Here is a 20,245-nt window from a genome sequence, read left to right on the forward strand (position 1 = left end):
CAACCCTTTTCTGTGCCAAGAAACTCATTTTTAGCTGCAGAAGGTTTTAAGGACAAATTCTCTCAAGGGACTATTTTCCTTATAACTGATAACATGACAAACAGTGTTTGTTTTAGTCTCTTTGTCTTTGATTTTATTTCCCTGAGGATTCAAAACTATCATGATTTATGATGTACAAAATACACCAGATCCACTTCTTTATCTCAAAATGTTTTGCTAATTACATCTTGGTACTCAGACTGGGTTCAAATTAAATTTTAATGTAACTGGAACAAGTTAGTAATAAAATGTCCCTGTAAAATACAAGATTTGTATAGAAGTTTGTAGTTTATTAATGTTATAGCTGTGCATGCCCTGTGATAGACTGGAGACCTGTGCAGGTTGTACCCCGCCTCTCGCCCAGTGTCAGCTGGGATTGGCTCCAGCCCCCCCACGACCCTCATTAGGATAAGCGGTATAGATAATTGAGGGATGGACAAATGTACTTTACTTTTCATGACTTAAAATTATGTGCAAAACCAAACAGTATTATACATTCTCCTGCCATTTACACATTCTGTTGTTGCCCTTGTCTCGGTCAGCGTAGTTTGCTTAATCCCACTAGTGATAGGGATCAGTTATTATTTTGTCTTGTTCGTTACATGCCTCGCTACTTCATTAAAGTTGTCATACAGACCAGAAATGGCTCCGTTTCCAAGCTTAATGTTTTGTATTCTGCACCACTTTACCTGTCCTGATCTCTCCTGTGTGTTGTTGCAGCATTGAGGTGACTCTGTCCAGTAAGCCTCATGAGGAGGGCACAGAAGGTGATGTGGGTCTTCAGCTAAAAGTCAACTTCAGGGAGAAGGCCGTTCAACGCAATGCCTGCTTGGCTGGAAAGTGGGGTCCTTCTGAAAACACCCTCTCATTTTTTCCTTTTGCATCTGGAGAACCCTTCAAGGTACATTTTTACTCTGACATTTTTGCACCTAGACTTCCAGCAATGACACTCTCATACAGAGCAAATGACAGATGAATCATCTTGAACATTTACTTTGACAGCATTTCAACCAGACACATGTTGAAATGTTATCAATATATTTTTATTGGATTTCCTCCTGTTACCTTCTTGTTGGCTTATGTTTACAGTTATTCTCACCGTGAATCACCCTGCAACACAATCAGCTGTTAAAGCTGTAACTTCAGTTCAGCTGCCACAGTAATAAATTACTGTTTGTCCTTATTTCTCCAGATCTAGAGAGGATACAACTGGTAAAGATGGGTCACCATTATGGTTCTGTTTATCTTCTTGCTCTGGACACAGCACTAACATGCTGCTCTTCAGAAGATGTTTTTATGCTGTAAATATTAAAGATGTCTTGTCTTGTAAACAAAGACCTATTTACATTTAGTGTTTTGTGCCAAACAAACATTTTTAATATTGATTTGGCTAAAAAAAAAAAATCCTGTTTACAATTATGTTTACTAAATAGTTTCATAACTTTTGTTCATGCACTGCTAGATTTTTCAGCCTGGTGCATTGTTGCATGTTTGCCAGTGTGAATGACATACAAACAGAAGAGGGATCCACTTGCTCCATTAGTGCTAAAACTAGCCTAAAACTTCAAAGGGAAGCTTTGAGTTGTGCTAATATATTTGGATGGGACGTCACTGACTAACTTCCCTGTTGCGTTGTGATTTAGGCTGATGGAATGCAGTACATCCATCCATCATCTATGCCGGGGGCTGTACAACTGGACAGGTCCCCAGTCTATCAGAGGGCTGACATGTAGACAAACCACCACACACACACTCACTCCTACAGGCAATTTAGAGTCACCAGTCAATCTAAGCTGCATGTCTTTGGATTGTGGAAGCCAGAGCAGCCGGAGAGAACCCACACAGGCACAGGGAGAACATGCAAACTCCACACAGAAAGGCACCGGGTCGGCTGGGGTTCAAACCTTCTTGACATGACAGCACTATCCACCATGCCACTGTGCCCAGTACAATAAACGTAAAGCATGCAGCTGTACATATAAACACTGACCATTTCCCCCTCTATATTCCCTCTGACTGGTAGATGGAGATTGTTTGTGAGCACCAGCAGTTTCGTATCTTGGTGGATGGACAGCCTCTGTGTGGCTTCACCCACCGGCTCTCCCAGCTCGCTTCCCTCACTGCCTTACGAGTCTTTGGAGATCTACAGCTCACCAAGGTGGCCTAACACCAGCGCCTCATACATTACACAAGGATGTTCTGGGACTGTACATAAACACATACGATTAGAATAGAGCTACTTGCTGAGTGAATAAATTGACCCACAATGGGGATGTTGTGTTTCCAGCCCCAAACAAAATGACACCTTCCTCGTAATCATGTGTTAAGACAAAGTGCCTTCACTAGATTACCTGTTTGGGGACTTGAAGATAATGACTGAATGCGACAGTCTTAAATCAACACAGGAATGTGATTTGAACTGATGTGAATTAAGTTTTAAACAGTGTGGTCTAACCATTAATACCTTCCCTTGATGAACAAATGTACAAACATGATGTGTCACTACAGAAATCAGTTTTTGTGCATTAAAATGAGATTTCAGGTGTCTCTTTCCTTTCTCTGATGTTAACTTTACGTTTATGAGGGCCTGCATGAAAATGAATGTGTCTAAAATGAACTGATTGTCATCCTGTGCCAGACTAAGTACTGTAACTGTAACAAATTAAGTAGCCTACATTAGTGCATGCCAGTAATACACACAGTATATCTCACTTCTATCAGTTTGCCTTCAGATTAAACACAAAAAACAGGAAGGATTATCTTGTGTTATGTTCTATTATTGAATCTTTAACCTTGGTTTTGAAAAGCTACTGGTGCTCATTGGCTTCTGTACTTTTAACCTCTAGCACTTTTAATGTGAAAGATTCATACGGATTTTACTTCACTGCAATAAATAGGTTTGTTGTTGCTTCCTGTTTTCTTCTCATAACTTCTATTTGACACTGTATAGTGTCATACATTACTGAGGCATTGTCCACCTATCCATCATCTACACTGCTTATCCTGAATAGGGTCACGGGGGCTCAAGCCAATCCCAGGTGACACTGGGTGAGAGGTGGAGGACACCCAGGACAGGTCACCAGTTAGTCACAGGGCTGATGCTTAGAGACAAGCAGCCACTCACACTCACTCTTATGAGCAATTTAGAGTCACCAGTCAACCTAAGCTGCACGTCTTTGGACTGTGGGAGGAAGCCGGAGCACCCGGAGAGAACCCCTGCAGACACAGGGAGAACGTGTAAACTCTGCACAGAAAGGCCCTGTGTCAGCTCAGGCTCAAACCTTATGCTGTGAAGTGACAGCGCTAACCACTTGGTGACCATGCCACCCACTAAGATGTTATGCCAGTCATCATTTCCCTAGAACACAGGTCTAAACCAACACTAGCTCAGCTTGAGTCATTCAGATAAGGGCTCGACTCGGCTTGCTCAGTGGGAGCGGCAGTCTGTGTTGGCTGGCAGCGCCTGCAGCTCCCAACCTGAGCTAAAACTCAGTGGCTGTCATAAATTCCTCCTGAGGTCTCTCTTGTCTCTACTTGTACTTCATCTTGATGTCAGATCCTTTACTTTGGTAAACATGCTGCATAGAAACATATAATGTAAACCTGTCTCACAAAATCATCCAAAGTACCTAAAACCAGTAAGGATGATATGAATTCTTTATTATTATGCCACATTTTTCCCCAGTTCTTCCTGGTAGTATTGTAAAAATGTATCCAATGATATAGTTTTTGAGGAAAGAATATGTGGAAAAAACTGGTAGTTTGACCAATGAAATAGAATTAACTTTTTACAAAACCAGGGGAAATGTCTCTCAGAGACATCAGAAAGTCGACAAAAGGCCCAGTCTACACACTGCTTTTATAGTCAGGGGTCATGAGCCACAAAGCTTGGGAGCTACTCATTTAATAAGATATGTATTGCATACACCTATCAAATATTTTGTTTTTAAAGGGTTTATCTGAAAGGTATCTAGCCACTACAACTGTCATAAGTAGCTAAAAACTGACGTAAAGTAAAGTACTTTGCAACACTGGTGTCTGGAGCTGTGTAAAAATTCAACCTGCAGAATATAGATCAAATAATTCTGTTTATTAATAATAATACAAAGTTGTAAAACACATTAAAATCTTTAAAACTGAATGATCACAAATAAAATGCTACAGTTTTGGGGGTTTAAACCTCGTTAAGCAAAGTTCTCCCTGTACAAACTTTAAAACAGAACAATAACACTGAAAATGAGACTTTTTCCATTTATAAGTTCCCTTGTTGGAGATTGGATGAACAGAGATGTCATGTAACCACTTACGTTTTGTTTATATTGCATGTTGCCTTTTGTTTGACACAGTACATTTGTGGAATGTGTAAATTCAGTTTTCTTCATAGCTGGTCAACTGATCTAGCTGACAAGTTAAAACGTTATGTTCTGCCATGAACACGCTGCTCTATGTCTGCTCTTTGATGGCATCTATCCAGCCCATCTTCTCCTGGTGAGTCGGCGCCTGGATGAAGTAACGTGTGTCTGACTGAGTGATGATTTTAAACAGGTTGCCTTGCATGTTGCCTTTCACACCTACAGCACATGAGAGCAGGTGTTAGATGCTGGCACAGTGAGGACAGGCAGGAAGATAAAAACACTCAACAGGAGCAGCTGAAGAAGATATTTTCACTGTGCAAACTAGAAAACATGACTGACAAAGAAGATGCTGGCAAAGAGTGAACGAGTAATAAATGAAAATGGAAATAACAGAGATGATTTGTTGATGTTCCACCAGTCACCTCAGTGTAAAATAACAAAAAAAGACCCACTTCATCAGGAGCACAAAGTACATGTCTGTGATTGTATGAATTAAAACAATAAAGCTGGTGTTATTTTATATAAGCTACAACAATTCTGGGATACCTTCCTAAGACAGTACTTGTCTAGGACAAAATAATGTTTTATTATTTCTGTCAGACAATAAGAAAAATACAGAATATTGACAGATCTATACCACACAGCAGCTTATAATAAACAGTATCTAAAATGCAAAGACTTGAAAATCTCTAAACACTTTATGTCTAAGGAGGCAAAGTTCTCTCCCAGACATAAAGTCAGTAAAGAGGTAAATGAAAACACGTCTCTTCCTGTCCTAACTGTATGTTCATAATTGTAAAAGTCTCTGAGGTCACTGGCGGCTCAGACGGTGACTCACCAGAGGGAACTCCGTTATCTTCCAGAGAGGACACCAAACAGCCTCGCAGGGAGAAGCCGCCAACAGGGCTGATGTCATCCTGAAAAGTGACATAAGGCAGGAAGTGGATCAGGCTGACTCAGGATTGTGGAAGAGACAGATTAGTGAGCATGATGAGTGTTATGAGTCAGGACAGCTACAGTATCTGAGGCATAGGCAAACAAAACAGCTACTTTGATCGGACTAGGACCAGCCCTGTTCAGCTTGATCACCATTTATTTAGGTTATAAAATCTCCTGTCTTTGCTGTGTCCATAAGAAAAATACACTTATGGATTTTCCCTTAGGTTTGATCAGGTAACCGATTTACTTTCTCTAGGTGATTTTAACTGTAGATTTATTTGCCTGGGTTGAACCTTGTTCACTTACCTTAGTGGGATTATAGTAGTGAAGGAAAGCGGGATCTGAACGCAGCACAAACAGTCGCACCTTCCAGTTTTTCCTCCTGTGTCCCTGTGTTTGAACACGTGCCACATATGTTTTAATTATACATCCACTATAAAACAATTCTAAGACATTTATATGATTTTAACTTACAGCTTTATTAATAGTTAGTTACATGTTCTGTTATAAGCCATTAAAAATAACAAATGTTTGGCTGCCAGATCATTAGTAAAGCATTATTAATCCATATAGTCTGCAGCCGTAAATAATCCTCTGCAATCCTACAGACAGTCAAAGGCAATTTTACAACCCGGAAAACCAAAAATTGTTGTTGTTAACAGATTATGAGTGAGATAAAAAGCCATAACAAATAATGCATTAATCATTAAAGCCATTATTATATTGTCATTTCTAAACTGTTAAGTGATCTCTTATCATTTTAAGCATCATTGTGTTTACCTGTTTCAGCAGATATCCTCTCTTTACCACTTTTCCACTCAGCTCCAATGCAGACTGGGACGTCTCTGCCTTCACACTGCCTCTTTTCTTTAAGCTGTCAGACTGTGATGAAACATAAATGTGTTATAAACCAGATACCTGCTCTTTGCCAGCTCAAATTAAAGCTCAGATTAATGGGTTAACACTGAAAATCTATGTAGAATGTAAGTAGGTATTCTGATTGTATTCAGCACGAAGGTGTCAGGGGTCTTTGCACTCAAACTCCATGGGACTTACAAAGCCGTACAGTGCGGTGGAGTCATCCATGAACTGCTCACTGAGCCCGGCGGTGCGGAGGGCCTCCATGCTCTTCAGCCCCACAGTCCGCAGGAAACCCTCCTCCAGCAGGGCGGTTGCCAGTGTCACGGCCTCGGCACGATTCATAGGTACATGTATATTCAGGTGTAAATGTTATCCAGTGGCATCCAATAATAAAATGTTATCTGTCAAATGTCTCCTCTAATCAGGTTAGAGCTCAAACATGGTGAACAATAAAGACCGGATGTTTCAGGCGCTCACCTGAGAAACAGTTTCTGTAGGTGCTGCCCTGCTCCACATGGTTGCTCATCCTGATCCCACTGTGAATATCGTACATGGAGTCCAACACTTTGCTTTAGGAAAGAGATGAAAACAGAGCTTGAGACAATTAGAAAGAGATTTAAATGTAGTCATAAACAGTGGTGAGGCAGTGAAAACACCACAAGGTTTAAGTTGTTGTGAAGTCTGTGGGAGATGCTTGGTTAACAGGGATTACCTGAGGTCAATGTTCTGTAAGCAGGGTCCAGCCTCGCCTTGTTTGTTTGTCATATTCTCATCACCAGCAGTCTGCAGATTGTCGGCCGCTGCGCTGATGTCAGCTGCCCAATCATCTCGCTCCTCCCGAGTACAAGCCTCCAGATAATGATCCACCCCGTTTGCTGACTGGAGCTTAAACACCAGCTAATAAAAAAATGTGTCAGGTGATGTTAAAAACCTCCAATAAATGATGGATGAAAAATATTTTCTACTTTAAAGTTGGCAGATGATGGAGGGCAGAACCTAACAAAACCCGAGGCAACATATTGTGTCATCGAGTGTTATTTCTCTCACTTTGACATGAAAGTTCATTACATCATTTGGCCTTTGTGTTTACCCGCTGATTGCACAAATTCACACACAGAAAGTAAACTGTAAATGTCTGTACTGAAATGTTTCACACAGCAAATATACCACAGGAGGATGTCATTTCAATCCATATACTTTACAAAGGGAATGGAGAAACCATAGGACAAACTTTACTTCAGCTGTGATTACATTTATTATTTCTACAATGTGTGAATGATTCCAAAAGCAGCTTTCTGAAACCTTCTTCTAATCTTATAAAAACCTGTGGTGCTTCTTCTGTTTGTTTGTAGAATAATTCTGTCCAAGAACTCACCGGCCGATTTTCAAACTCCAGAAAAGGACAGGTGTCTGGCATCAACACAAACCAACGCGCCTTCCAGCTGTGTACAACATGACCCTGTAGAAATGAAAAATGATCAAGTTATATTCTCTAAACAAAAGCGCTCGTCATCCCTCACTACTTGCCACACTGGCTCACTGAACTCCACAGCTTGCCTCACTTGCGTTTTTATACACTTCACATAAATCTCTCACCCTTTTCACCAGGAATCCCTCTCTGAGAACCTGAGTTTTCTTGTCTGTGTCCATACTGTTCAGTGTGATCGAGGCAGCTGAACTTTGCCTGTTGCTGCCTGCTCAGGTCTTGAATATAGAAGTTTTTTCTTTTTTTGCCTCTTTACATGTCACCGTGTTCACACCCACAAATACCTTGCTCAACAGTGAGTGGGCTATCCAGTCCTGCAGTTTCTGCACATCTTCACATGAGGGCGCACTGACTCCATCAGCATGGATGTTTTGGTGTGCTCCCCTCACAACAGCTTAATTCTTCATCATTTTCAGAATGTAAAGCCTTTAAACCCCGGAGATGAAGCTGCAGGGAAGATCCTCCAAACAGACGAGAAAGATTTTTTATCCCATTTTGATGGAAAACCAGCAGCTGCTGCACAAGCACAGCCCTCCTCTTCTGCAGCAGCTGTACCCAGTAGGAGGACAGCTGGGTTCAAGTTTCCTGCCAAGTGCACATTTACTTGGTTAATGAGAACGCACACTTTGGCCACCCTGAAAGAAGATTGTTATCAAGACTCCTGCTTCTGCAACCACACGTGACCCTGCTGGGAAAGTTCCTTTCCTTCGTCTCCTTTTCCTGGTTCCTGGTACTCACAAAAGAAAAACACTACAGGAGGAGGATGAGGGGGCAGTGTTTACTTTTGGCAGGATTACTGTAAATGACTGGGGCTTACTGGTCTAACTTTCTTAATGTGAATTAATAATTATTATTTTTATAAATACAGTCACTGTAAGCTACAACTGCAAATATTTGTAAAAATGGTTGCAAGTGCTAAACCTGAAGGGCTTCATAGTGTATAATAGGAGAAGCATAAATCTTACAGTGCTCCCCTTTACAGGACTTCTGTAAACCCTACATTGCCTCAAAAGTGAAAGACCCTGCACATTCAGTGACGGGACAACTCCGCCTGACAACCAGCCAAACAGGTGTCAGGCGAGAATCCCTTAAACACACAGAGGAAACAATAACACCAAACTCTGCTTCTGAGAGCCAAATCAGTGTCAGACAAACTTCTGAGAGCTGAATGTTCAGTCATACTCCAGGTTGAGGTGTGTCTGGAATGCCCCCCTGTGTAACATTAACCATAAATCAAACATTAATTGCGTAAAAAGAAGATGGTGTTTTGGCACGCCAGGATGTGAAGGGCTCTGACGCAGGTCAGCTCACGTGGAGCAACCGGTTGCCCTGGTCACGGGCAAACACTCTGTGGACTCTGTTTTCTTGATCCACAAACTTATTGTTTGCTGGGTGTGTGTTTATGAGTCCACGTCCACAGCTGGTTACACAGAGCATGTCGCTGGTCAGTCTCATTCTTTGTGAGACATTCTGAGACAGGATTCCAATGTGGGATGATAAGCCTGAGAGTTTTCTTCCCAAACTGTACAAAACCACCAGTCAGAATAATCACCGTCTGTTCAGAGACTGATTATTTGTTGGCTAGAGACTCCAAAATCTGCATTTTTTTTCTTGTAGAGAATTAAAGATTGTGCACGTTTCCTGCAAGAAGCACAAGTTTTTAAAAATGTGAACAAATTTAACTGAAATAAAGCTCAACTTTTCAAGTTGCAGCAGCTACTGTGACAAGAAACGGCAACATTTTTCTACAATCAGCAATTTTCTTTAGTCACTGAAGATGAGAGTGAGTTTGCCAATACACAGCAGTGATATTACATCATCTTAGAAAAAACAGGATGTTCTACAAACTCAGGACAAGAAACATCCGGGCAGATTTTTTTGTTGTTTGCTTTGAACCTTCTCACCCAGTGGACTCTTCAATAAAAGTGACATATGAGCCAGTGATTTGTGGTTGTTGACTTAACTTGCAAGGGCTACGGAAAGTGTGCAATATGTACAATCTTAAGTCCTTGGTCTACTTTCGTTTCATGTGTTAGAAACAAGACAGAGTCCCATTTCACTTAAATCCCTTTGTTATTCCGGGTTCTATTAAAGACCAAATGGCATTTTCAGATTAGAGTCATATATTATAACACGCAAATTAACTTCACATTTTCAAACAACACCTTGTTTAAATCACTAAATGTTCAACATTTAAACATTAAATACATAAATAAGAGCATTCATCATAACTGTACAGCTACAGTAGAGGTACATATACTGCGGTGTTGTAAATAACATACATTGCATCCTGTGTAAAATTAAATTAAACCTTTTAGCTAACCTTCTGGGGAATTAAAGAGAAAGTTTGGTGATTTTCTACATGTTTCTTATTGTCAACAAAACAGACCAAAATCGACAGAGAACTGATGCCACTAACAAGTCTGCGTCCAAACGCAGAACACACCACACAGCACCATCCTGCTGCTGGAAACACTTACTAGCTGAACAAATGTGTATTCATCCACGTCTAAAAGTAGTCCCCACAGTTACACTATTTACTCCTGTTCAAGTAATGTTTGCTAAAAACTACAATGTCCAGCTGTTTCATGAAGTTACTCTTTTTTTTTTTATCTAAGTAAATACACTTAAAATTTATCAGTCTGAAAGTACTAAAAAATAAAATAGTGTAGCGTTGCTTTGGTCTTTATATGGGTTTGCTAACATTCAGAATATTACTGAATATCAACAGCCTTATCCTTTATTATGGGTCTTATTTACAGAGTGATAACATGAAGCTTCCAATAAAGTAAGTTTGGTCACGTTCTCTGACTGTAAACTTCGTAACCAGCTGATACAGAGTGACGAGGTTTTCACGAAAAGCTGTGTTGGCATGTGACTGTATAAAGCTAAAATGATATGTGACTGAATTATTGCTGACTAAGCCACAGGTTTTATTGTTTTTAAAGAAAAATCCTTGTTTTGCTACAAAAATACCACAAGGAAATCTTTTCCATCACCTACACTCTGTTTGAAAACCCTATACACCTCATTGCTGAGCACGTGATGCATCTCTGTGGAAAGCTGCTCTCCCAGAACATTCAGAGCACGTTCAGTAGTTTACAGTCCAGTACATCAGTCGACTGTGTGTACAGGACAGTGGCCGGCCGACTGGAAAAGCAAGCAGACACAGGTGGACCTGCAGCATGACAGCATTACGTCTGTAGTGCGTAAAGAGGACGTGAGGAATGTGGTTTATGAAGGGCTCAGTCTATGCCACGCTGCCACCACCTTCTCTGGATGAGCCATTGTGTCCTTCCACTGCTCCACAGCCTCTGGGACGCAGCTATCAAATCCCAGCAGAACCTGTCAGAAAAACTGATGTCAGAGCATGTTTGTGCGTGGATATGAAGACTGAAGCGTAGCATTAAATATGTTTTTTGTACAACTCTCATCTAAGTATAGAAAATCAATTTCACAACCAAATAAAACATGTTCTTGCTCAGTTCAATACACCAAGGGGTTTTGCTGCAGCAGCTTTACTTGGTCTGGTATCAGCAGTATCCTGTGGTAGCTAACCAATGTGCAGAATATTCTACGTCAATTAAGGGAGAGAAAGAGAAAGAGAGGCCCGAGTTTTATTTCTTTAGGAAGATTTTATTATCAAAACGACTCACCTGTCCAAGACACCGTTTCCTCCTGACTGAGCTGCGGCTGTAGAGTTTGACTGACAGCGAACAGGTGTGGTCTAAAGCAGCCAGGGGGAAGTGAAAAGTCTCTGCCCATTGACACTGACCCCCCGAGGCTTTCATAACTCGAGTCTTCTTCTTCATCACCGCCTGATCCAACTGGTGCAGCTCCGCCTTGACAAAAAAAGCTTCAGAGAAGTAGAAAAGGAACCGGTGTTACTAACATCTAACATGAACCAAACAGTTCAGCCCTTTGGCTGTAAGACCTGTGAGATCACTGTGAGACGACACCACCTTGGGTGAGTGGAGAGGAGGATGCTGGGAGGTTTTGGGCAGCGAGGACCTGGAGCTGGATGCGTCCATTGACCGGCTGAAAGCAGGTGGTGACATACAGCTCAGAACGGCACACCTGAAGAAAAAAATCCAGTTACATCTTAATAACGGATTAAAAATTTAAAAGCATATTTGGGATTATGAATGAAATAAAAATCTTTGAAACTTTCATAATTCAAAATATATTTTCCTCCTCTCTCATAATGGATCATGTATCCAGAAAGGTTATATGGTGCATCGCATTTACCAACAGATGTATTGTGTGGAAAACAACAAAACAATTCAGTTTTCAGTATTTCACAAGATTATAAAGGGAAGCAGTCAGCCAGAACCATCTGGACAAAGCAGAGACGAGACACAAATATATTTGTCATTTATTAAACGCTTCTCTTTGACACAAAAGAAGCAGGGCAGTGTTCTCTGAAGAGTCATTTTTGGTCTGGAATCAACAGGCCTCTGTGTGGCCACTGAGGAACAAAGATGTTTCCAACATCAAGTAAATGTTGTCTTCATTCATCATCATGTCTCATCAAACGTGGACTGGCATTGTAGCAGCGACAGGCTTTCAAAGCTCCACAATTGGGCCTTTAATCACGGCCCTCCTTCCAGAACAATCTGTGTGAACTGTCAGGGCGGCTGTGTCAGCTGGAGCTTGACTGTAGGAGCCTCGGACTTATAATACAACGATTTGACCTTTAATTATCATCCAAGAAGATCTTTTATGAATACATGATGTGCATCAGCTTGTCAGGTTTTGTCATCAGACAAGCAGCATGAGGTGTTTGTCTTGGAGTTTATTCTCAGCTCCCCACCAGCCCAGTTATTCTACTGTCTTTAACACCAGAACAAAATGGAGAAAGGTGTCTCTAACACAGGCTAGTGATGTCTAAGTATTACATTTGACTTTTAAAATGGATGTGTTCACCGTAGTGTCTACACGCACTCAGCTCCAACCCCTCTCCCATGACCCTAGTCAGGAATAGATGTACTAGCAATGTGGCTCATGGTCTCTTGGTCTGTCCACCACTTTGGTCCAGGATGAAATATCTCCATGTGTTTTTGATAAATTCCCTCAAAATTTGGTGGCGACAGCTCTGTGCCCCTCAGTGATTTGGTGATCCCCTGACTAGCGTAATCATCTGGTCATATTTTTATTTATGACCAAACACCTGCAAAACTAACTAATCATAACTGTGTGCTAAATATCAAATGTTACACCTGGAAACAGTATAGCTAGTGAAACTCAGCATGTTAGCGCTGCTAGCATTCCTCTAGTCTTCATCTTAGAGTGCCAGCATCACTGCTTCTCTTTAAAATGTCATGGATAGTTTTCTTGTTTGAGACTTCCTAAAGTTCAGCTGTCTTGGCCTTTAAGAGCCTCCACTGAGTGACAGCAATTTGTACAATTTGGGGCTTTTATGTCCAGCACATGGGTGAAATCACTGACTCAATCAACCTGTCCTTCTGAGAACCTAATGAAGATTCACCATCTGGTCCCCTAAGTGCAGAAACCATTTTCATTTCACTGTCACTGGCCAGACATGCATCCATTTATCAACAAAACCACTCTGCTGGTGAAATGGTTTGAGGTCTGACCTACTTTCCAGATTCTGCACTGTGGTTTCTACTCAACATTAACAGCCTGTTTCCCAGTCTTCCCATTTCTTTTTTTGCCTGTAATTATGCAACAAGATAAAGTCAGCCGCAGCATCAAGTTAGGGCCAAGAGTAGGGTACATGCCAATGAGCTATAATGTGTCATAGGGACACTTTTATGAGGCACAGAGGCTTCTTTCATTATTTACTGTGCATATACACATCAGTTATAAAAGACAGCAGCCAACAAAGGAAGTGGTGGAGAATAAGTGTTAAAGGTCCAGAATTTTCCCACACAGTTTTTCCTCTTGGCAACAACAGCTGTGCAGTGGGCGAAAACAATGTCAGGTAACAGCAAAATGGTGCACTGATAATTTAGACTGGTTGACTCGGCAAACATCATTTATTATTTGTGTATTTCTCTATGTATTTTCTTGCTTTTCATTGTCATGTTGCCTTAATGCAGAATTTATTCTTTTTTTTTTTTAAGATCAACTTCCATGATCAGGTCCAACTGAGTTCAGATCATGATCAGAACTGAACAGGGTAAAAAAAAAATCAAGGGCAGAGTAACTTTAGGCTGCTGTGAGTATGAGTCACGCTAGCAGCCTGGTCCGTTAGCTCGTTCATCCCCTTGGTGCTGAAATATCTCACTATTTGATGGATTGCCACAAAATGACTGTGAGCACAAAATGATCCCCTGACTTTCCCCAGAGCCATTATTAGGGTTGACATTTTTGAGTTTTGGTAAAATATCTTAACAAGCAGTGGACTGTCATAAAATCTGGTAAAGTAATAATTGCTGTTCTCCCTGACCTTTCACCAAGTGCATTCATCAGGTCAGGCCTTCAGTTTTCCACTGGTCCTACTACCTACAACCTGCAGAGTCTGTGCTGACTGAAAAGGGTCTTGGCAGGTCGGACACATCTCTAGTTACTGAGTGGTTGTCAAACAGGCTAACATGACCACAGTGGCAAGCTGAATGAAGAAAGTGAAACTAAATGGCATTTCAGTCTGTTTGTCAGTCTAACTTCTAGTTGTTTCTGGTCTTATTGTAAGTAATAACTCATTCATTCCTTGTAAACTTGTAAATGTTCTCCAACTATTTAAAACACCAGTGACAAAAAAACAAACAAAAAAACTTTAGACCAAAAACAGACTTTTGTGCCACAGGCCTGACTCGTAACACACAAAGCGAACACTCACTGAGGACTTGGACGGAAGGTTCAGGTCGAGCCAGTGCTCTGTCTCCTGAGGACCAAGCTGTCGCAGTGAGAGGACGCACTCTGCCACTGTGCGTTTCCTGGGGTTGTGGGTCTGCAGCCGCAGCACCAAGGCGCTACAGCGCAGGTGCAGCAGCTGCAGTGCAAACACAAAGGTCTCCATGAAAGACACATCCTAGGGAGCAGAGGAAGGTTGATATGTGTTTAGACATCAAGAATGCATTTTACATTGAATGTAAACTTAAATTTAACCTCAACAACATTTTGCCTTTGTGCATCAAGATTTTAAATCACGATTTCCTATTACCTGATTGTACTCCTTGATCGAGCTCTTGAACTGTATGGGTTTGGGGATGGTGATGATCCCTTTAAATCCAATCTTTTGCTGCTCTGCTCCGTCAGGAAGAAGGTTGAGGTCTGAACACTGATAAGAAATAGGAAAACAATAGTGTTAGTTGAAGCAGGTCAGTTCTATTTATAGGGACAAACTGCTTTACTGAACAAAAAAGAAGAGGTTCCAAAACCTCCAGTATACTGTATATAGACATACTGTGATACTTTTTAAAATAAACTTTAAAGAATTTAAATACCACTGTGACCAGTCCAATGTTCCTATGCTAAATACAAGTACTACACTAATATGATCTCTGAGGAAAAACAACCCAAACCCAAACCAAGGGTAAAAAACAGAGGTAGCCCTTTGTCATTTTCACTCTTGCTCCTTAGAGAATCTGTGGATGCCCCTAAACAATAATCTTTGCTGTAAGTTCAGTTTTAATGTATACACGTTGTACTGCAGGTGCTGAATGAATTCATGCTTCCTGAGATACATGGATCGCTGCGTTTAAACACTGAAAGGATGAATTGTGCATCTCAGTCTAAATGAGCGCTGAAAGCACGACCAGGACTAAAGAGTTCCCATTTCAGACAGGTTTCTTGATGAGCTCAAGTGAGACTAACAGCAATACAGACAAACAGACATATGAAACAAAGACATTCTTTGAATCTCCTTGCCTCTCCTATCTCCCTATTCCTTCCTTCCCGGTCTTTATAGGTGGTACTATTTTGACTGGAGACATCTAGCTATTCTTGGCGTACGACCAGGACATATGACCACCAGTTGCTGCACATAGAATCAAAATTCTAACCTACAAAACATCACTAACACAGCCCTTGCAAAACAAGCTTTTCCTCCTATGCATCCAAGCCAAAGTTAACAGAACAGAAACCTGTGTTCTGGACACACAGAGGGTCCATTGAGAACAGCACAATGGAGGTTTTTATTTCCCTGTGGTCCCCTCTCCTCTCTGCGTGTAACCCTACCTGAACCAGGGTGATCCACACCTGCTCCAGAGCCTCCTGGTAGCTCAGGCGGACACACACCTTCCCCAGCTCCTCCACAGACAGGGTGACGGATTCTGTAATGATTGAGAATGAGAGGAAGGAGAATGAAACGGACAAATCACAGGATATAACCGAGTTTGAATTACTGCAAAAAGGATGTAGAAGGAAATGTACTTTTTTGCTTTAAATATAAATTCAGTTTTGGATTTAAATGTTTTAACAGTCACCAAATGTGTTTAACTAACCATTCTTAACTGTCCACAGTAATACTTACAGAAATACTTCATTTCATTCCAATCAAATTACTCACTCAAGTTTTGAAAGGTTTTATCTTTTCTTGTATGTTTGATCAAGATTTCTGTCCTATAGTATCCATGGAAAGAGTTTACAGCCCCTTTTTCACAGACACAGCAAAACCAAGATAGCCACATCTGATAGACATGTGACGTTACTGCATGGTGTATGGCAGTGCACCTTGTTAAACCAACATGAAAAAAACTTGACTGAACTCTTTACATGAACAAAACCGCTTCTCCTCATGAAATCTTTATGTAAGAAGGCTTATCTCTGGTTCTGAATGGTGGACTGTGGTGAACACATTCAATAGTGATTAGTGTGTCTGCATTTTCATGATTGCACAATGTAGAGTGATCTTAATCAGATTTAGTTACAGTATGTAGGGGTGTAGGGGGTAAGAGGCTCTTTTCTTCTTTGTACCTCACTAAGAAGAGCAGGCTAGTGGAAAAAGCTGAAATAAACAAGGTTTGAAAGGTCAAATGGTTGTACATGGAGGCAAATGTGTACCCAGGCTGCTTTCAATGGAGTCCATCACTGAGGATGTGCTGCTGAGGATGCTGGAATCAGAGTCAAAGCGCTGCAGATGAACCCAAACACACACAGAAAGGACAGAATGACATGTTTGTTTTTTCCTATTGGAACGCAAAACATTTAACATTCATTGGGCATGCGTATCATTTAACTTAGATCAGTGAGTGAGCAGCTGGTATTTATCACTGTGTGGGCCCTGAGTGAGATCATGTAATGTTTATCAAGGTTTTGGGTGAGACGTTACATCGAGTGCCTGTAACAGCCTCGACTATTCATTCACTATTCACCTGCACAGGACTCTGAGGACTGGACAGATCAAACATGGAGCTGCTCAGTCGCTGCTGGGCCCCATGCTTCAGGATCCACCCTGAAAGAAAGAGGTAGTCCATGTCAAGATACATTCATTAAACTCTGGGAGACTAATAATATATTATGTGAATAATTATATTATGATTTCAGGCCTGGAAAGAAACTGTCAGTCTGTACAAACTGGTGAACAGGCATTACATAATGATGAATGTTCACTCTGTGTTTACATGTAATTTGTGTGTACCCAGATACAACCTACTTATTTCATGTTATTTTCTCAGACATACAGTAAGCAATTTCATGTCACTGTAAATTGTTTAGAAAATTAATAAAAAGCAAAAATGTGAGAAAGAATCTAACATTGTGAAATATATGTGACATGCAATTGCAAGTTTCCTCATGATTGATTTTATCAACATGTTATTGTCTCTCATTAAAATGCATTATTTTATGTAGACTACATAACTAAATGTACTCTCTGTCTTCCTATTACAACTCAGCAGTGAATGTGTTTCTGCACAAAAATGCACTTCTGCTCATTTTTGTTCTGTTAGAGTCATTTCGCTGGATTTCTGGCAGCTGTGTACAATTGCTTCTGCTACCTGGGCTTTGTGTACTGGAGTTTCTGTTCTTCAGTGTGCTGTGGCGAGTTGAGCCAGGTGAGTTGTACTCAGCCATCTGACCCTGATAGCAGCTGGACTTTGGGGCGTCGGCGCAGGGACGGGAGCCCAACAGCTCTGCCTTCCTCTCGGCATACGTGCACCGGGCTGAACCTGCAGACAAAAAGCAGCATGCTTCCATTTTGACTAAATGATTCTTGTTAATCAGTGAACTAAAAGACCGAAACTGTTCATTTAGAAACAGGATATCCTGGTTTTTGTCTGCTGTGCAAGTAGAGTTACACATCAGTAACCTCTGACCTGATTTTACACTTAGCTGCATGAATGCCTCATGCATGGCAGCTGATACTATGGAACTTCAGTGCTGCCTTGAGCTTAGGCTGATTTGGGTGGAGTAAAGTGTGCCAGTCACCATAATGTAACCCAAACCTGTACTGAAGCACAATTATATCTTATTAACTGTCTTTGTGCTTCAGGCTGCAACATGAAGTGTTGATTGGCCAAATGGACAGTAAATACATGTCATATTTCAAGATCTGAAAAGCCAAAATTCATTTACAGTATATTGAACAGGGAATTTTCTACACACACCCAGCTAGCGAATGCCCTGATGGCGCCAGGCTGCATGAGAATTTCTTCTCATCAAACTAACACAAGCCTGGAGAAGCTCCAGCTGAAAAATCTTCTAGAAAATAGTGACGGTGATTTTAAAAAAAATGATGCAACAAAGAACCAGAGAAAACAAACTAATCAGACTCAGTGACTTTCGAAAGCAGGCACTTTACCCCATTGTAATTAAATATCAAATGTGCATTCTGGCACTGGAGGAGCAAATGTAAGCCAGCTCACAGCCATACACGGCTGCCATGATGGTCTCTGATTTGAGCATGGTCTTGGGCTGATCTGAGGTGAAAATTAGCTCGGTTTAGCAGCAGTCATCAAGGCCATCAACAATCAGCGTATGCCTCTTTTGATTAGTCACAAGTAATATAGCATGAGCACTTAAGTTACTAATGGACCAAGCTATTTTGGTTACTCATCCAGCCAGGCAATCAAATGACTACAAATGACCGAATGTTCTATTTTGGTTTTTCTTTTTTGTTTCTCTGAGTCACTGATGTTATTTTTCAGGAGGTACATACTTTGCAGCCCAGACTGTAAATTGGGGAAGCGGGAGCCTCTCGGTTGGATATAGGAGGCCTTGAAAGTCGGCAGGACAAACGGCACCTCTCTGCCATCCGGGGGAAGCTTGGACAGGAGGTAGTCTTCTGTGACCCCCCTTCTATTTTCATCTGACTCCCATCTTGATGCCGTTGCCTTGTTAGGAGGCATCTTCAGTGTGATCACTGGAAAGCAGAGGAAAGTACATAATCATAAACAAAACACTGTCAAAATTGTTTGAAATGTAGCTGTGAAGAATGTCAACTTACCTTGGGTCTCCTGCTCCTTGCACTTTTTCTTCATGAAGTTTTTGCAGCAGTTTTTGAGGCACTCCATAGCTGCAACTGGAAATATCCATAGTAAGTGGAGGTTATAGGTTCCAAAGTAAACAGCTATACTACCATGGGTGGAACAAGCATTTTGGGGTTCTTAATCAGGAGGTGATAACACTCCAAATCTCCAAATTTGCTATAGGATCCCCCAAAATATATATGTTCTAACCCCAAACTTTGTTATTGTGTACAAAGGTTTTCCATAGTGCCTCCAAAACAAGTCAATAAACATAATTCCCCATTTTGCTGCGGTGCTTCCCACTGCCAAAACCGTGTATGATGCTACAAAAATGTGCTGACGTCATTAAAACAGTCAAAAATTTGGTATTGAGTCTAAAAAAAAAAAAAATGTATAACCGGATACAACCTTCAAATTCTCTATTGTGTCCTGAAAATTGTTATAATCCCATAAGAAATTGGTAATAATCATATAATCACTGCCCCTTAAAACGATATAGTGTTAAAATACTTTGTTCTTACATATTTTATTATTATTATAAAAGTTATGGTGCCCCCCACTCTCCAAAATTGTTACTGCTCCCCAAAGTTTTCATTTAGCCTACCATCCCAACCTTTGGTGCATCATATTACCCCCCAAATGCGTCAAAATGTGCCCCGGTTCTCTTAATTCGATACAATGTCAGCAAATGTTTGCTGTCATGGAACCAAAACCTTGGTATCCCACCCCAGCTTTGGTTGATATAACGGTTCAAAAAGATGCTGATATAATCCCGTATTCTGTAAAACTTGGAACAAAGCCCCAAATTTCGAAAAACACCCCCAAAATTGCAGTAGAACCTCCCAGAACCAGAACAACTTACTAGGCAACAAACACATTTGCTCCGCTTGGTTCTGCAGGCGCATAAAAGAATTTGCTTCGTTTTAACTTTGCTACCTAAAACTGCAAAGCACCAACAATGCAAACTTACACGTGTGATGTGTTCACTGAAAGCGGTCTCTCTACACTCGGCGGTGCGGTTCACGCTGACAGGACGACTGGAAGGTAACGCCACAGAGCTCAGGTTTACGGTGCGCTTCAGCCACGGGTCCCTCTCTCTCCTCTCTCCCCCTCAGCCACAGGTCCCTCTCTCTCTCTTTCCTCTCTCCTCTCTCCCCCTCAGCCACAGGTCCCTCTCTCTCTCTCTCCTCCCT

The 20,245-nt window shown here is 41.2% G+C and overlaps 3 protein-coding genes across 3 annotated transcripts in view; 1 reads left to right on the plus strand and 2 right to left on the minus strand.

Annotated features, from left to right (window-relative positions):
- LOC109973340 (galectin-related protein A) overlaps nucleotides 1–2,584 on the plus strand; it is a 3,740-nt gene extending 1,156 nt beyond the window's left edge. The window contains exons 3-4 of the mRNA XM_020622852.1: nucleotides 760–940; nucleotides 2,063–2,584. Of these exons, the coding sequence (XP_020478508.1) occupies nucleotides 760–940; nucleotides 2,063–2,206 (325 nt within the window). The 3' untranslated portion in view covers nucleotides 2,207–2,584. The remainder of the gene's footprint in view (nucleotides 1–759; nucleotides 941–2,062) is intronic.
- Nucleotides 2,585–4,163: 1,579 nt separating this feature from the next.
- On the minus strand, nucleotides 4,164–7,886 carry plek2 (pleckstrin 2). Its single transcript, XM_020622849.1, has 9 exons — nucleotides 7,791–7,886; nucleotides 7,570–7,653; nucleotides 6,907–7,091; nucleotides 6,646–6,763; nucleotides 6,390–6,554; nucleotides 6,114–6,215; nucleotides 5,640–5,723; nucleotides 5,233–5,311; nucleotides 4,164–4,610 (listed from the first exon to the last, which is right to left on the minus strand). Exons 1-9 carry the CDS (start codon nucleotides 7,842–7,844, stop codon nucleotides 4,483–4,485), a joined length of 999 nt encoding a protein of 332 aa, XP_020478505.1. The 5' UTR covers nucleotides 7,845–7,886; the 3' UTR covers nucleotides 4,164–4,482.
- Nucleotides 7,887–9,569: 1,683 nt separating this feature from the next.
- Nucleotides 9,570–20,146, minus strand: tc2n (tandem C2 domains, nuclear). Its single transcript, XM_020622848.1, has 12 exons — nucleotides 20,023–20,146; nucleotides 19,031–19,105; nucleotides 18,743–18,946; nucleotides 17,583–17,753; nucleotides 16,959–17,038; nucleotides 16,648–16,717; nucleotides 15,823–15,917; nucleotides 14,807–14,923; nucleotides 14,483–14,674; nucleotides 11,643–11,757; nucleotides 11,337–11,536; nucleotides 9,570–11,025 (listed from the first exon to the last, which is right to left on the minus strand). Exons 2-12 carry the CDS (start codon nucleotides 19,095–19,097, stop codon nucleotides 10,915–10,917), a joined length of 1,422 nt encoding a protein of 473 aa, XP_020478504.1. The 5' UTR covers nucleotides 19,098–19,105; nucleotides 20,023–20,146; the 3' UTR covers nucleotides 9,570–10,914.
- Nucleotides 20,147–20,245: the final 99 nt, after the last annotated feature.

This window comes from Monopterus albus, unplaced genomic scaffold, assembly GCF_001952655.1.
Source record: "Monopterus albus unplaced genomic scaffold, M_albus_1.0 scaffold290.1, whole genome shotgun sequence".
Classification (NCBI taxonomy): Eukaryota; Metazoa; Chordata; class Actinopteri; order Synbranchiformes; family Synbranchidae; genus Monopterus; species Monopterus albus.

Coding starts and splice junctions, on each gene's coding strand:
- plek2 (XM_020622849.1), bottom strand. CDS start 7,844: ATGGACACAGACAAGAAAACTCAGGTTCTCAGAGAGGGATTCCTGGTG. Junction 5,312..5,639: donor ACTACTATAATCCCACTAAG/GTAAGTGAACAA, acceptor GTCACTTTTCAG/GATGACATCAGCCCTGTTGG. Junction 4,611..5,232: donor AGATAACGGAGTTCCCTCTG/GTGAGTCACCGT, acceptor CATGTGCTGTAG/GTGTGAAAGGCAACATGCAA.
- tc2n (XM_020622848.1), bottom strand. CDS start 19,097: ATGGAGTGCCTCAAAAACTGCTGCAAAAACTTCATGAAGAAAAAGTGC. Junction 18,947..19,030: donor CAAGGAGCAGGAGACCCAAG/GTAAGTTGACAT, acceptor TCTGCTTTCCAG/TGATCACACTGAAGATGCCT. Junction 14,924..15,822: donor TGTGGATCACCCTGGTTCAG/GTAGGGTTACAC, acceptor ATTTCTTATCAG/TGTTCAGACCTCAACCTTCT.